Source organism: Notechis scutatus, chromosome 2, assembly GCF_049901735.1.
Source record: "Notechis scutatus isolate UNSWTSFEM ecotype Mainland chromosome 2, rNotScu1.2, whole genome shotgun sequence".
Taxonomy (NCBI): Eukaryota; Metazoa; Chordata; class Lepidosauria; order Squamata; family Elapidae; genus Notechis; species Notechis scutatus.
In genome coordinates, this window is record NC_142010.1 from 23,977,498 (window position 1) to 23,992,720 (window position 15,223).

Below are 15,223 nucleotides of genomic sequence, written 5' to 3' on the forward strand. Positions count from 1 at the left end.
AAAGATTACGGTAAATAAATAAAAAATCAATGGAATCCTCTTCCTGGTTAGCACCAGCATGCCAAGCTAAAGGCAATCAGCTCTCCCCCAGGATCTGCTACTGGATGCCCTTAGCTTGGTCTGGGAGATGCCACTTAAATGCATGCAGTATTGCCCTTGGGTAAGCCTACATCTCCATTGTTATATATCCTCTAAGTTTTTTTTAATGCTGGTTGGCTTAGATGCATGGTCCAAGACCATTTGAGCATCTTTTTGTCACTAAACAAATCAATCTGGGCCTTGGTGCAAGAATATATTAAAAGGTTTAACCTCTTATAGCAAAAATAAGCAACTTTTCAGGTCTATACTTAGCTTAAAAGGGAGAACTGGTTCTTGGGTGTGTGCACGTAACATACCTTATCCTGTCTAGCACTACCATTGAATAACTTGTTTATCTTGTGGCAGACATCCAAAGAAATCAAGGCTGGGTTCAGATAACATCCTAGACCTTGGTTAACAAGATATAATTGCTGTGTTCACATGCCTTGTTCAAACAGCACACTGAGCAGATTATAGTTTAATATGGTGGCTCGGTTCATATAACCAGCTAAACTGAGCTTAGCCCCATCTTAGTCTAACGTGCTGCATGAACCAGGCCCATTGGGGTGGGGGTGAGATTTAAAAAAAAAATATTTTTCAGGCTGCTCAAGATGCCCATTTCCATGCTGTTAACTTCAAAGAATCCTCTCTCCCAGGTTCAGCTGACGAGGAATGTTAAACCTGGAGTATAGAGTGGAATTTTGGCCTTATAACCAGGAAAGACCTGGGTTTGCAGGATTATACCGTGTGTTGAGACCACTATTGATCTAGTTAAATACACATGCCATATGCAATTATTACTGCAGTGTGAATAGTTCATGCCTTGAGAATTCACTAATTACTTTGCCTAAGTGACCACACATCTATTTGGTAGCTTTCAAGAAATTATGCCACCCATCAAGTCTTGACAGGCAAGTTTTTTTTAAAAAAAAAAAAAAAGTTTGGTATTTGCAGTTGTGTAACAGTAACTTCTGGAAGCCTGCACACATTTCAGATTATGCCATGCTGTGTGAATTTGGTTAAGGGCTAAAAGATGGAAGGCCCCAGCAAGAGCATTCTGCAAGTGTAGTAAGAAATCTGTTCAGAGGGCACATTGTTACCCGATTTATCCATCCATCTGGAATGCAGCCTTCCAATTTCCTTGGCTACACATTACCTACTGCTCAGCTGTAGCTAGTGCAACCCCATTGATTGGGTGAAGTGTCACCTCTGCTAGCAATCCCCAAATAGTAACAACTAATGTTGATTTTCCCGGTGCTATTGTATACATTACTAAATATAAAGGGAGATGGCTGTGTTGGCCCTACACACCACCCTGGTGTTAAGAGGGCAGAATTGAGTTCAGTCTCAGTGGCGGTGAAACAATAGGGAGAGAAGAAGAAGTAGGTTGTAATAGCAATCGTCACAGTTCTACTTGAGTGTATGGAAGTGAGCTGTACTGATCTAAGTGGGATTTCCTCTCATGTAAACATCAAGATTCCACAAGCGCTCGTAACCTTGGCTATTAAAAAAAAGTATGAATGGGTCACCGGCCAAATCTTTTAGATTGGAGTTATGTTTTACTGATTTTTTCCCCCCTCTCCCTTCCTTGCAAAGCCTTCACATTCTTCTAATTGGCAGCTTATTTGTACTTTCCTGAACCAGTTAATGCTTTGGAACATAAAAGGCAAAGGAAAGAGAATATGCCGCCTCCTTTCCCGGCTTCACCAAAATAGCCGAGGCAATTTGTTTCTTTACTTTGTAAGCTGCGTAAACTTAAGTCAATTGCATCCCCACCAGCTGGGGACTTGCTCTTACAAGTCACTCCAGACCATTGGGGGTTTATGATTCAGCCATAAACATGTTGTCTTTATTTCAAGAGGCTCTTAACCTACTTGAAGCTTTTTTTTTTTTGTCTTTCCCTGTTGGTCTGCAATGTGGGGTCCTGCCAATAATATGTGTGGCAAAATACTTGGCTTCAATGGCACAGTGAGAGAGAGAGAGAGAGAGACTGACTAACATTTCTATTGGAAGAGGGGGGAAGGGAGCCCCTCCTCCTCAAGAGCTTCAGACTCCCATATGACTCAAGAAAGGCAGCCAGGGTAGTAGGCCAAATCACAGTACTATGGTGTGTTTTGAAGGCAACCAAAAAATAAATAAATATCAGCCTCATCAGCTGCACAAATGGGATATTTGTGCAGCTATAGAATGATGCCATTCCTGTAAGCAAATAGATGGTCTGGCCTTCAAATTGATCTGGTTGCAAGTTGAGGCAAATTTATCCATGCCCCAGTATGCCTGGGGCTCCCTCTGGCCGATCCATTGCCAACCACTGATGCTGTTTTATAGTTAAAAGTCATTCAAATGATTTAGAGGCTCTGTCCTCTTATTTTCCTAATCACTTTGTACAGCAGATTGCACAGATTTCATCATCTGTGCACAACTATTTCATCAGCATGCACTAAGAGGTGCAAGGCATCACAAAATGTATAGCATGTATGGACAGTTAATAGCTGGAGGAGCTAACAAAACACAACAAAACCAACCCTTAAGTTGTCTAAAAACTGAGGGGGAAAATGACAAGTATTAAATTTCAGATTGCTGGGTGGTTAAAAATGTCAGGGAGAAAATGCTTGTAACTAGGTCGGAACACACCACATTAGCTGCTACTTGATCAATATCAGCCATTCCTTAAAAAGCTAAACTCTGCAGTTCAGGTTTTCCTAAAATTCTCCAGTCATTCCTAAGCATCAGAACACATAAATCTAGAATTTCCACTCTTGGGGGAATCTATGCAAAAATTAGCATTGGCAAAGAAAGGAGTTATCGGACCAGCATTGGAAAAAGCCCAGGAAATAATGTTATCACTTTAACAAAGATACAGAAAAAGACACTTGTCACAGATCTACATAATCTTGGTTTTTCTTGTTCTTAATATTTTGAGAACAAAGACACAAACATTAAAAAGGGCTATTTTAAGATGGGAAAATCTAAACTTTCATGTTGCTGCACATTTTCCTTCCCGCCAATGACTACTACTGCAATTTAATTCAGCTATTTGTTAACAGAAATGTCTGAACAGGACTAGCATTGCTTTGAAAATCCAGTTTTTCAAAGCCATTTGGAAATTGACACAAAGGACGTCATAAAGCAAGATACAGCCCACTTGTGGAAGTTAAAAATAAGATACAGACAGACACCATCAATTACAATATACACTAGCTAAACAGAGAAGTTTACAGCCTTCTAAACAGGAACAACCATCCTTTGGCTCTCCAGAGGCTACTAGCAGATAAGTCAGATAAAGCTCTCCAAAGATTGCAACGCTTGTTCCTTTTCACATCACAGGGGGAAAAAAAAGTGTGATATACTCTTGGCACAAGATACCCAAATGGTGTGAGAATTTATATACTAGAGTAACCTGCACTTTCTCACTTGGGGAAGATGGGGGTGGGTGGGTGGGTGACCAAACTTGACTGGGGTTAATGGATTATATGAATACATCTGAAGGGCATCAGGAGGGGAAGGCAACCTTGGATGATCCTTGCTGTTTCCCCTTAACTGAAACCACCTAAGCATTACTTATATAGAGCAGCTTGGTTATAAATGGTGAAGAATAAGGGGCCCCCACTTTTCACACAGACCCCCTTGAGAGTCCCATTAGAAATCTGGATCAGGAGAACAATCACTTCCGTTGTCTAGAAGAAAGCTCCTCTTACAAAAGACAGCTGTCTTTTGGGGGTTTTCTGTTCTGCTCGGGTGGCTTCTTGAGTTGTCGGCAGAGGAAGAGGTGGCTTTGAAAGTCTCCCCCTGGGATCCCACAGACAGCCAAACTCCACAACTTCTCAGTTCAGCAGTTTTAGCTGCCCCGTCACCTGATTCACCAACTCTTCTTCTCCTATGATGGCAAGGACTGTCTGTGACCCAGCTGGGACCTAAGAAAAGAAGGATATTTATTTTGCATGAGGGGATACATGCAATATGAATGAGAGTTCAGAACAGTTGTAGCTTCTCTTTTAAGCGGTCTCTAAGCTTGGTTGTTTTCTTGCAAACATTTCGTTACCCAAACTAGGTAACATCATCAGTGGTGAATGTTGATGAATGTTATCTAGTTTGGGTAAGGAAACATCTCCAAGAAAGCAACCCAAGCTCAGAGAGCACCAAGGATCCTTCATTTCAACCTACAAACCTTCTCCTTTATCGGCTTTGCATACTGTGCAGAGGCCGCGAGAACCTCCTCTGGTTTCCCCAGTGCTCCTTAACTATGACTTGGCTGACTGTCCATGGAGCTTCTTAGTCATCCATGCCATGGTTGTCCTAAAGGTGCTTTTTCCAAAAGGCAGCTACACTTTCTCGATTTTTCTGAAGAACTGAAGAAGCTTCTTAGATGAGAAGCGAATTATTTTCAAAGAGAGAAAAAAAAAAAAACAAGAAAGCCCAGTTGTCTTTTCGAAAAAGCATCTTTGGGATATGACTTGGCTGATTTACACAGGTATGTAAATGAATTTGCAGGATGTAATGCAATTCTTACTGAAATATCCCCGTAAAAGGGGATAGTGGAGGCCAATAGCAGAAATCCATTTTAATATTATTCAGTGCTTCCGTTACAAATGCTGATGAGCGTGGATAAATTTGGGGAGGGAAAGGATTGGAAAAAACACCCAAATCAAGTTTCTTCAGCACGGTTTCTTACTCATATATCCTCAAGAAGTCTGTGGTATTTCAAGGTAGAAAGAAACTTTTTTAAAAAAAATTTTTTGAAATCCAGCTCCATTGAAGTATTTGTTTTACCTTGTCATTTTTGAGGGGGCAAAATAACAGAATAACAAGAATTGGAAGGAACCTTAGAGGTCCAACCTCCTGCTTAGGCAGGAAACCCTATACCATTTCAGACAAATCTCTTCTTAAAAACCTCCAATGTTGGAGCACCCAGAACTTCATTCCACTGACTGATTATTCTAACCGTCGGGCATAGAATGTCAAGGTTGGAGACAGACAACTGATGTTAGATTTGGTGTCAGGCCCCAAACCCAAGAACGATATGTGATGATTCTTCCAAGATGCATTCTTCATTGTTCCACACCTCAAGACAGAATTCTGCTAAACCGAAGCATTCTACTATCTGCACCTATAACATGTTCTGAAAACTATTAGGGAGGGGCTATCTTCACCCTCTTTCTCTCCCACACAAAATATCTGGACTGCAGCTGTCTCTTATTCCTCTGGAATGCTCTCCTTCCCTCCTGGGAATTCAGTCCACTGTATTCCATCCCATTTGGTTTCCAGTATCAACTGGGAGGAAAGTTGCTTTCCAATGCATAAATAAGAGCTGAATTATTGTCTTTTCATTCTTGTTCAACAGTGTCAATAAAATGCTGCGGTCTAAAGTAATTACCCTAGAAAGCGATATAAAGACCTACAAATAATTTTTAACTGAAATATTAACTAATAATCAAGTGCCAGGTTTTTGTTTCTAACTAAGTTTGGGCAGTTCACAAGACTTGTGTAAAACCAGAGTTGTGTTTTTTAAAGATAGGTGGCCAGATATGTCTTTTAGATAAGTACAGTGGAACCTCAGGTCACGAACGCTCCTGTTTGCGACCAAATCAGGTGGTGAAAAAATTGGCGTGGAAAGATTCCCTTTCCACGCCAATTTCTCCTTAGGCGTCTTTTTTTTTTTACTGTGTGCATGCAGTCGGTCATGCTTCCAGACACGACCAAATTGGTTCACGACCCGAGTATTGGGAACGGATTACAGTCATGACCCAAGGTTCCAGTGTAAGTGCCAAAACATCTCTCTTCAAGAGAAATCTACAATTGTTCTACACCTATTGCTCTGTACATACAGGTAGTCCTCGACTTATGATCACAATGGAATTTGGCAATTACAGTTGTAAGACTGATGGTCATAAAGCAGGTCATCACCTGATTTTACAACTTTTTTTTTTTTGCAACATTTGTTAAGCAAGCTCAATGTTCGCAATGAGCATTTTTTTCCCTGGAAATTGGATGTACTCAGTGGTTTCTGTGAAAAAGTAAACCATGGTCACATGACCACGGGATACCACAAATGCAGGCTAGTTGTGTAGCTCCCAAAATACAGTCATGTGGTGGTGTAACTTCGGAATTGCATCGTAAGCTTTTGAGGGAGGGGTCTGACATAATTTGGAACTGTTGCTAAGCGACAGATTGTAAGTCAAGGAGTAGCAGTATTTCTCAAAACACTTTCTTATAAAACAGGCAAAAAGTTTCAAGCTTTTTTCTCTCAGGTTCTGATAATGTTCTCCGTCCGCATGACTCATAAACTATGGCATGAATTCCAACCCTCCCATCACAAAGCAACAGCCAGCAGTTTGCTTGGTTCAGGATGAGATATTTTTGGAGATACAAATTTTTTTTACCCAGAATAACTGATTTACCTGTGTCCTTCCGGCATCTTGCACTAGGTATGTTGGCAATTCTAGACTCAGGGCGAGCGCGTGCAGTTCCAGCAACTGGTCTGTGTTGACTCCCTGAAGTACAACTTTTTTTGCACTGAGAAGGGCAAAGCATACTTCATTGTAAGACCATCATAGCCACGCTACATGTTGTCTGCTTGACTATGAGTGTAATTAAAACAAATGGTAAAAAGCAGTTGGATGAAAACTTGTATGTGCTGAAGTCTACACCTTTTGACTGGCAAATATCCCAATTATCTTCCAGAAAAGTGGATTTGAATATTTTATGTAAACTGGATTTTACATTTTACATTTATGGCTGAGCATGATGTATCAATCAACCACCACAATAAATAAACCAGAGGAGATCCCTACACCACATTTACAGAATAACAGAGTTGGAAGGGACCTTGTAGGTCATCTAGTCCAACCCCCTGCTCAAACAGGAGACCCCAGGGGTGGGTTTCTACCGGTTCTGTCCACCTCTGTGGAACCGTAGCTCTGAAGAGCAGCAGACATAGAACCAGTTCTATGCCTGCTGATGTTTTTGCCCACCTCTTACCTGATCTTTATTTCCTGATTTTTCAACTTCAGCTGCCGAACGAGGCACAGCTGCAGTTAAAAAAACAAGAAAAGAGGGCTGTTTCAAAGGCTGCTTCGATTAACGCGCAGTGGGCAGGGAAGCTCGTAAATCCCGAACTGGTAGTTAACCCTGTCGTATCCCACCCCTGGGAGACCCTATACCATTTCTGACAAGTGGCTGTCCAGTCTCTTTTTGAAAGTCTCCATTTGTGCCCCTTCAAATCACCTCTGGATCAAGAGAGGCAAATCTCTGGCTCTTTTTTAATATATGGGGCTTAAGCCATCTAGAACCAGTGGGCCGGGGACCACTGGTGGTCCGCAGAGAAATATCACCCCCAAAGCAGACGCCTTCAAATGGAGCTTACCCTTTTTATCAGCCCTGCCCCTGCAAAAGCTACTCAAGTTAAAAATGCCACCCTAAAAACTCTTATAACTCACAGAACCAAATTTTATCAATGAACACAACTGACTTTAGTTCACAAACTGTTGCCTATTCTAAATAAATCATGGCTTACAAACCAAAGTAGCTGGGCTTATACAACATACTAAGCCATGGCCAACCAAGCTGCGTTATTGTATATCTTACGAATAAAAGCAGAGGATTTCGTTCTAACCAAGCTTCATTTATGAACAGAAACTGAGACTGAACACCGAAGAATCCCATTTGGGTTTCCGGCCTAGACCCTGAAGCTAAACAATACTCAAAAGTTGTGGTTTGTTTGCACCCTAATTTGTGTAATATAAAAGAATTAAAAGATGATTTTGGGGAACATATGAACCATTAATTGTAGGAAAGATGATATGGACCAGGAATTGAAGCTCAAAATAACTTCCTTGATTTTGTTCAGCATGAAATGAGACAGAAAAATTTTTGGACAGGCTTTCAAGATGCTTTATAGCCTACAGCAGTGTTCCCCAACCTCAGCAACTTTAAGATGTGTGGACCGCAACTCCCAGAATTCCCTAGCCAGACATCCTATTATATTAACACAGACACTCTATTTTATTACCTTGGTATCAGCTTTAGCACATCACGTGTACCCATCCACTTGGAAATTTAAGTTGCTTAATCCTAAACTGTGCTCATTCAAGTTTAGTGGCTTACTGCAACACACTAAGCCACTAAGTGGTTTATTTGCTTTTGATTTAACCGCATCATATGAGAAGCAGCTGCTGTAGTTTGTAAAGCTAAAAAAAGCTTTCCATCCTGTGCAAATTTGAGTATAAACCAACGCATATAATTAAGCAACTACGTTTAACAGAATCTTGTAAAAGATAGCCAAATCTTATTCCCTTACCCATGCTCATCCCATTGGTTGATCATGCCCCTCTGACTTGGCTTTTCATGCACCAGCTGGAACAAACCAATTGCTGCATGCCCCACCTGAGCAGCGATCTGTGGAGGAAAACATTCAAACTTAGGGGTCTGTCTTGCTTCTGCTGAAATAATTCTGCTGCCCCTGGTGGCACAGTGGTTAAACTGCAATATTGCAAGCAAACTCAGCCCACAGTCTGGAGTTCGATCCTGACACGGCTCAAAGTTGATTCAGCTTTCCATCTTTCCAAGGTTGGTAAAATGAGAATCCAGATTGTTGGGGCCAATATGCAAATAATGTTTACATTGTAAACCACCCAGAGAGTGCTATAAAGTACTATAAGTCTAAGTGCTATTGCAATATCTCTAGGGAAGGGTTCATTCATTACCTGCAAGCTGTATGTAGGAGTCTAGTTAGAAATCCGGATAAAATTCATCTTGTAAACATGGATCAATAATACAGGCAGTTCTGGCTTAAGAAGATGCTCCATTCCCTGTGTCATTAACCTGAATTTGTATTTAAATTGGAACTCATACAGATAGATAGCCCCTTGCCTTACAACCATTCATTTAGTAACTGAAGTTATGTCATTAAAAAAAGTGATTTATGACTGCTTTTCACACGTACATTGCAGCATCCCCATGGTCACATGATCAAAATTAAGGTGCTTGGCAACTGGCATGTATTTATGATGGTTGCAGTGTCCTGGGGTCACGTGATCACCTTTTGCAACCTTCTGACAAGCAGAAGTTAATGGAGAAGCCAGATTAATTTAAATAACCATGTTACTAACAGCTGCAGTGATCCACTTAGCAATTGTGGCAAGAAAGATTGTATAATGGGGCAAATTTCACTTAAAAACTGTCTCCTTTAAGCAATGGAAATTTTGGGGTCAATTGTGTTGTAACTGGAGGACAACCTGTAACTTACAAATGGTCTGGGTTATTACTGAAAATGGTAGACAACATTGTCCTTTCTTGGGCTGATGAACCATTGTAGCCACACATTGTTTTCAGAAACTGCTGAAAGCAACCTGTGTATTAAAAATGTGTGACTTCAGCAGTTCCTGAAAGCACTCCATGGCTTCCGTGCTAGAAGAAAGACAATGAGGTCTGCCATTTTTAGCAATAAGCACCCTGTTTGTAACTAAGGTTGTTTTTAAGTTGGACAATCTTAATGTGGAGTTTACACAGTCTGAGTCCTGGGCATTGCCTGTACTCGGAGGACTTAGGTAATCCATTACTCACACTTGTAAATGAACCACACATTTTACATTTATCAGATAACAGATAATCAGAGTTGGAAGGGACTTGTAGGACATCTAGTCCAAGCCCCCGCCCAAGCAGGAGACCCTACTACACCATTCTGACAGATGGGAGTCCAATCTCTTCTTAAAAGTCTCAAGTGATGAAGCTCCCACAACTTCTGAGGGCAACTTCTGTTCCATTGGTTGGTTGTTCTCACTGTCAGAAATTTTCTCCTTATTTCCAGGTTGAATCTCTACTTGTTCAGTTTCTATCCATTATTCCTTGTTTGGCCTTTGGGTGCTTTTAAAAATAGCTTGACTCCTTCCTCTCTGTGGCAGCCCCTCAAATATTGGAAGACCGCTATCATGTCTCCCCTGGTCCTTCTCTTCACTAGACTAGCCATGCCCAGTTCCTGTAACCGTTCTTCATATGCCTTAGTCTCCAGTCCCCTAATCGTCCTGGTTGCTCTTCTCTGTACTTTTTCTAGAGTCTCAACATCTTTTTTATAATGTGGTAATCAAAACTGGATGCAGTACTCTAGGTGTGGTCTTACTAAGGCTTTCTAGAGTGGTATTAGTACCACCCTTGATTTTGATTGTATCCTTCTGTTAATGCAACTCAGGATTGCATTAACTTTTTTGGTTGCTGCTGCACACTGCTGGCTTATATTTAGCTGGTTGTCCACTAAGACAGTGGTCCCCAACCTTTTTGTACCAGGGACCGGTTTCAAGCAGAAAATTTTTGCAAGGACCGGGGGAGAGAAGAGAAGGAGGCTTCGCTCTCGCTGCTCCACCAGCCCAGGAAGAAACTGCTTCAAAAGCGGGGGCTTTTCCTGTCGCCGCAGCTATTCCGAGCGCCGTTCTCCCCACCTCCACCCGCCCGCCCCTGCGCGCCGCTTCAATCCACAGTGTCCCGTTCTACCTGCCTGCCTGCCTGCCTTAGTTTCTGGTTGTTTGGGAGCAGCTTCGGCTGAGAATAATAACTATTTGCCTCTTTTACTCAGCCGAAGCTGTTCCGATTCAACCATTAACGAAGGCAGGCAGGCAGGCAGAATGGAGCACTGGGTTGAACCCCGCACGCAGCGCTGGGGCGGGCAGACAGGGTGGGGTGGGGGGAAACGGGCGCTTCAGAGGTGCTGCGGCGACAGAAAAGCCCCCGGCTTCTTTGAAGCAGTTTCTTCCTGGGCTGGTGGAGGAGCGAGAGAGCGACTGAGAGAGCTGACCCAGAGAGAAGGACAGGCTTCGGTTGCTTCCTCCCTCCCCTTCTTTCATTTGTGTCCTTGATCCCCGATCCCAGCAGCATTCACCGAAGGTGAAGAAAGCCGCCATTTTAAAAAAAAAATAATCTTTGCGGCCCGGTAGAGAGTGCTCCACGGCCCGGTACCGGTCCGCGCCCGGTGGTTGGGGACCCCTGCACTAAGACATTATCAATTTAGAAGAAAACGAACTAAGCTTTTCAAAAGCTTTTCAAGTTATAGAATACTCCAGGTGACTTTACTTTTGGTTTAGCTGCATTAGTTTTTAAGCTGCATTAGTTTTTGGTATTAGTTTCAGCCTTGGATCTGCCCCTCATAATGAAATCAGATAAAAAAAAAACTAAGGCCAGTTTAAAAGGCTAGAAGGCAATAATACCCTGAAGAGAGTTTACCTTTCCAGTTCCCATGGAGAGTTCCATGTTTACCACAAAGACCATCTTGTGGTGTCTGCTTGGAAGAAGATTGACATCACTGCCCTGTGCCTCATCTTCATCCTGAAAAATTATTTTGACAGTAATAAAGTTTTCTGTTGTAATAAAGTACACAGGATGGATATTAAAGTGTCAGACTATGACTGGGGATACCCAAGTTTAAATATTTGGCCATCCATGAAGTTCTTGGCCAATCACCAGCTCTATGTCTACCTTACTCATAGATCAGTGGGATAATGTGCAGAGGAACAAAAACAATTATGGACACTACTTTGAGTTCCTTAAAAGAACAATTGGAAGTACAGGTAGTCCTCAACTTACAACCTCAATTGAGCCCAAAATTTGTTGCTAAGACTGTTGTTAAATGAGTTTTGTCCCATTTTATGACTTTTCTTTTTATGACCTTTTTTCTTTCTTGCCATGGTTGTTAAGTGAATCACTGCAGCTGTTAGCATCACAGTTCTTAAGTGACTCTGGCTTCCCCACTGACCTTGTTTGTCAAAGTTGCGAAATGACCCTGGGAAACTGAAGCCGTCATAAGTATGAGTCACTCGCCTGCCATCTGGATTTTGATCACGTGACCATCAGGCTGCTGCAATGGTCATATGTGTGAAAAATGATGTCACTTTTTTTTTTATTACCGTTCAATACCTTTGAACGGTTACTAAATGAACTGTTGTTAAGTCGAGGACTACCTGTATTCCAACCTCCCCATCAGCAAAACAGCTGGCACTACTACAATGTTATTAATCTCATACACCACAGTAGAAAAATTCCTCTACTTAGGAACAGGTTATGTTCCAAGATGGTCTCCCCCTCTAATCCATTAATGGTTATGATCACTCTTGTGCTTAATTCCGGACATTCAGTTACTACAGTATATACCCTACACCAGGGGTCTCCAACCTTGGCAACTTTAAGCCTGGTGGACTTCAACTCCCAGAATTCCCCAGCCAGCTTTGCTGGCTGGGGAATTCTGGGAGTTGAAGTCCACCAGGCTTAAAGTTGCCACGGTTGGAGACCCCTGCCCTACACAGTCACTACACAACTAAACAGTGAACAATATGCAAGCAGAAGGTGGGGGAAGGTGGGAAAGGGTTAGTTCACAGCATGCCTTATCTCCCAACTTCAGGGACCTTATCAGTGGTGGTATTTGACTGGTTTGGCCTGGTTCTGGCGAGCCAGTAGGAGCGATGAGCAGCGGAGACCAAACCGGTTCTCTCATCTGCTTTGCTGTTGGGCCCGCCTGCCCACCTGAGCTCCCATACTCACTTTTATCTGTTGAATTTGAAGCGCAGCTGCTTTGCACGGCACAGAATAGTTCCCCGCGGCAGCTGTTGAAGCGACTGGGATCATGCAGGCTTGCAGGAGGCGAGTTAGAATGCCTCTGCGCCTGCACAAAGTGCGCCCACCAAGCTATGCCCACCGAACCAGTGGCAACAATATTTGAATCCTATCACTGGACCTTATAGGTTGGAGTTGTGGACAAGTTTGTTCGTATCAACAAAAATCATACATACATACATAAAATCATACAGATACTGATGGACTGCAATTGCACAGGCTGCAAGAGTACAGCAAATATGATATGCACATTAACTGCTTGAAACATATATTACAGACATTACACTAAATGGGTTTCATTATATGAGTTTCAAGCAATTAATGCACGTATCATATTCACTGCACTCTTACAGCCTATATGATTACAGTCCATCAATATAATTATTCCTAATCATAATTATTTCCTGGGGCCAGGGAGAAGTATTTTCTGCCACTCCAGGAAGAACAGATGATTCTCAAGGAATGCGTAATTCATAAGTCCTTTTTAAAAAAAGGCCTTGGTATTGCTGAATCCTAAATTGGTTCTGAAATAATTGTACATAAATACTGGTAGCTTTGCTTCTGTAGAAAACTGAGAGGTTACATGCTGAAAAATTCAGAGGCCAAAGATTTCCTGGTAGAAGCAAGACTGAATTTTGTCATTTAAACTAAATTTAAGTCTGTGTGAGTGTGTTGTTATGTAAATACGCATATACAATGATACAGCCCTTTAATCGGAATATGTATGCAATTCAAGCCTTGAACTACATTTCAAATCATTCATATTCTAGCATCTAAGAATATCCCTACAAATATGTGAATCCTTTTAGATCTATCATCTCTAAATACTTCTGCCCCTGGCAGGGCGTAAATAAAAAGCATTTGATCATAATCCCAAACCTTGTCAAACCATTTGTAAGGCAGACTTGCGGGTGATCGCGTTTCAGGCTCTAGCCTGATGGTGCCTACGTTTTTTTTTTTAAAGGAAGCTAGGCCAGAAACCGATCTTTAACTGGATCAGAACCGGAAATCAAGATCGCAAGCGGATACCTGGGAATCGAGACCGCTACTGAAGTAAAGCTGCGCCGCCGCTTCAGCAGAATGACCTCCCGTGAGCGCCAGAGCCTGGAGGCAAGGAAAGAGGAGAAGGAGGAGACGGGGGGGGGGGTTAGAAATAAACCAGACGGAATGGATCCCAACCCGCGCCGGATCCCCGATCCACCGATAAAAGCGACCCACCCTCCGCGCTGCAGCCTCGGGAATCCCCAGGTCCAGCAAGAGAGCGAAGAGAGACTCATCGACGCTCGCATCCGAATCGGGCGATTGCGACTCCATTCCTTACAGCTGCCGGCGCTCTGCCCACCTATTGGCCACTTCTCTCGTTTCTCGACCAATGAAACGATGCCTGCTCCTTTCGTCATCGCTCTGTGACCAATAGCCCTTGCCAGTTCCTTCGATTACAACTATTACCTGCGCCCGTAGCGGAGCGCGGGCTGCCTTTTAATGGTTTCGGATTCCACGTGGTTTTCTAGGAAGCCAGGACCCTTACGGCTGAGAATTGTGGGGGTTGTAGTTCAACGTTATCTAGAAGATTTTTATTTATTTATTTGTTTTGCCAAGCGATTATAAGATAACAAGTATAAGTAATTATAAACATAATTATGAATACATGAAATTGATACATATAAGAAAAATAAAACAATAGGACAGGGACGGTAGGCACGTTGGTGCGCTTATGCACGCCCCCTACAGACCTACAGGAAAAGGGTGAGGTCAATAGTAGACAGTCTAAGGCAGGGGTCTCAAACTCAATTTACCTGGGGTCCACTGGAGGCAGAGTCTGGGTGAGGCTGGGCCGCATAAGGGATTCCACAAAAAACGTTGTTAAAAAATTATCCTCAAATGTCATCAACAGTTAATGATTTCTCCAATTTATTTATTTATTTATTTATTTATTTTATTTATTTGATTTGCCAATTGTTTACAAGATAATAAGTATAAGTGTATACATAGTTGTGAATACATGAAATGGGTACATATAAGAAAAATAAAAGAGGAATAAGAGAAACAATAGGACAGGGACGGTAGGCACGTTGGTGCGCTTATGCACGCCCCCTACAGACCTCTTAGGAAAGGGGTGAGGTCAATAGTAGACAGTCTAAGGTTAAAGTTTTGGGGGTTTGGGGAAGAATTCATGAACTGTCCTGAACACATGAATGGAACATTGAATGAAGATCATGAACAGTTCCTCAGAACATGGCTTCTCCAGCTTACTCCTTGCTGCCAGAGACTTGACAACGCTTCCTCTCACATATCTGAGCCACATTTGGCTTGAGAGAGGAGGCACTTGAGACCCTCAGTATGGCTTGAAGATGATCATCAGTAAGTCTGGACCTGTACTTGGACTTGTTAAAGTTCAGGGTGGAGAAGAAGCCACGACGAGGAACGGCGGGCGGGACTTCCTTCAGAGGTCCATTCCCCCTGCGGGCCGCACTAATATTATACTTTTATATCAAGGTGGGGGCCACAGGATATCGTCCTGCGGGCCGCAATTGGCCCACAGGCCGCAAGTTTG

At 42.5% G+C, this 15,223-nt stretch overlaps 1 protein-coding gene across 1 annotated transcript; it reads right to left on the reverse strand.

Annotated features, from left to right (window-relative positions):
* Nucleotides 1-2,964: 2,964 nt before the first annotated feature.
* Nucleotides 2,965-14,005, reverse strand: LOC113422219 (putative peptidyl-tRNA hydrolase 2). The gene is made up of 6 exons (XM_087954504.1): nt 13,888-14,005; nt 13,699-13,773; nt 11,287-11,388; nt 8,375-8,472; nt 6,477-6,591; nt 2,965-3,992 (listed from the first exon to the last, which is right to left on the reverse strand). The coding sequence occupies exons 1-6, from the start codon at nt 13,981-13,983 to the stop codon at nt 3,903-3,905; spliced, it is 576 nt and encodes a 191-aa protein (XP_087810630.1). The 5' UTR covers nt 13,984-14,005; the 3' UTR covers nt 2,965-3,902.
* Between the last annotated feature and the right edge of the window lie 1,218 nt (nt 14,006-15,223).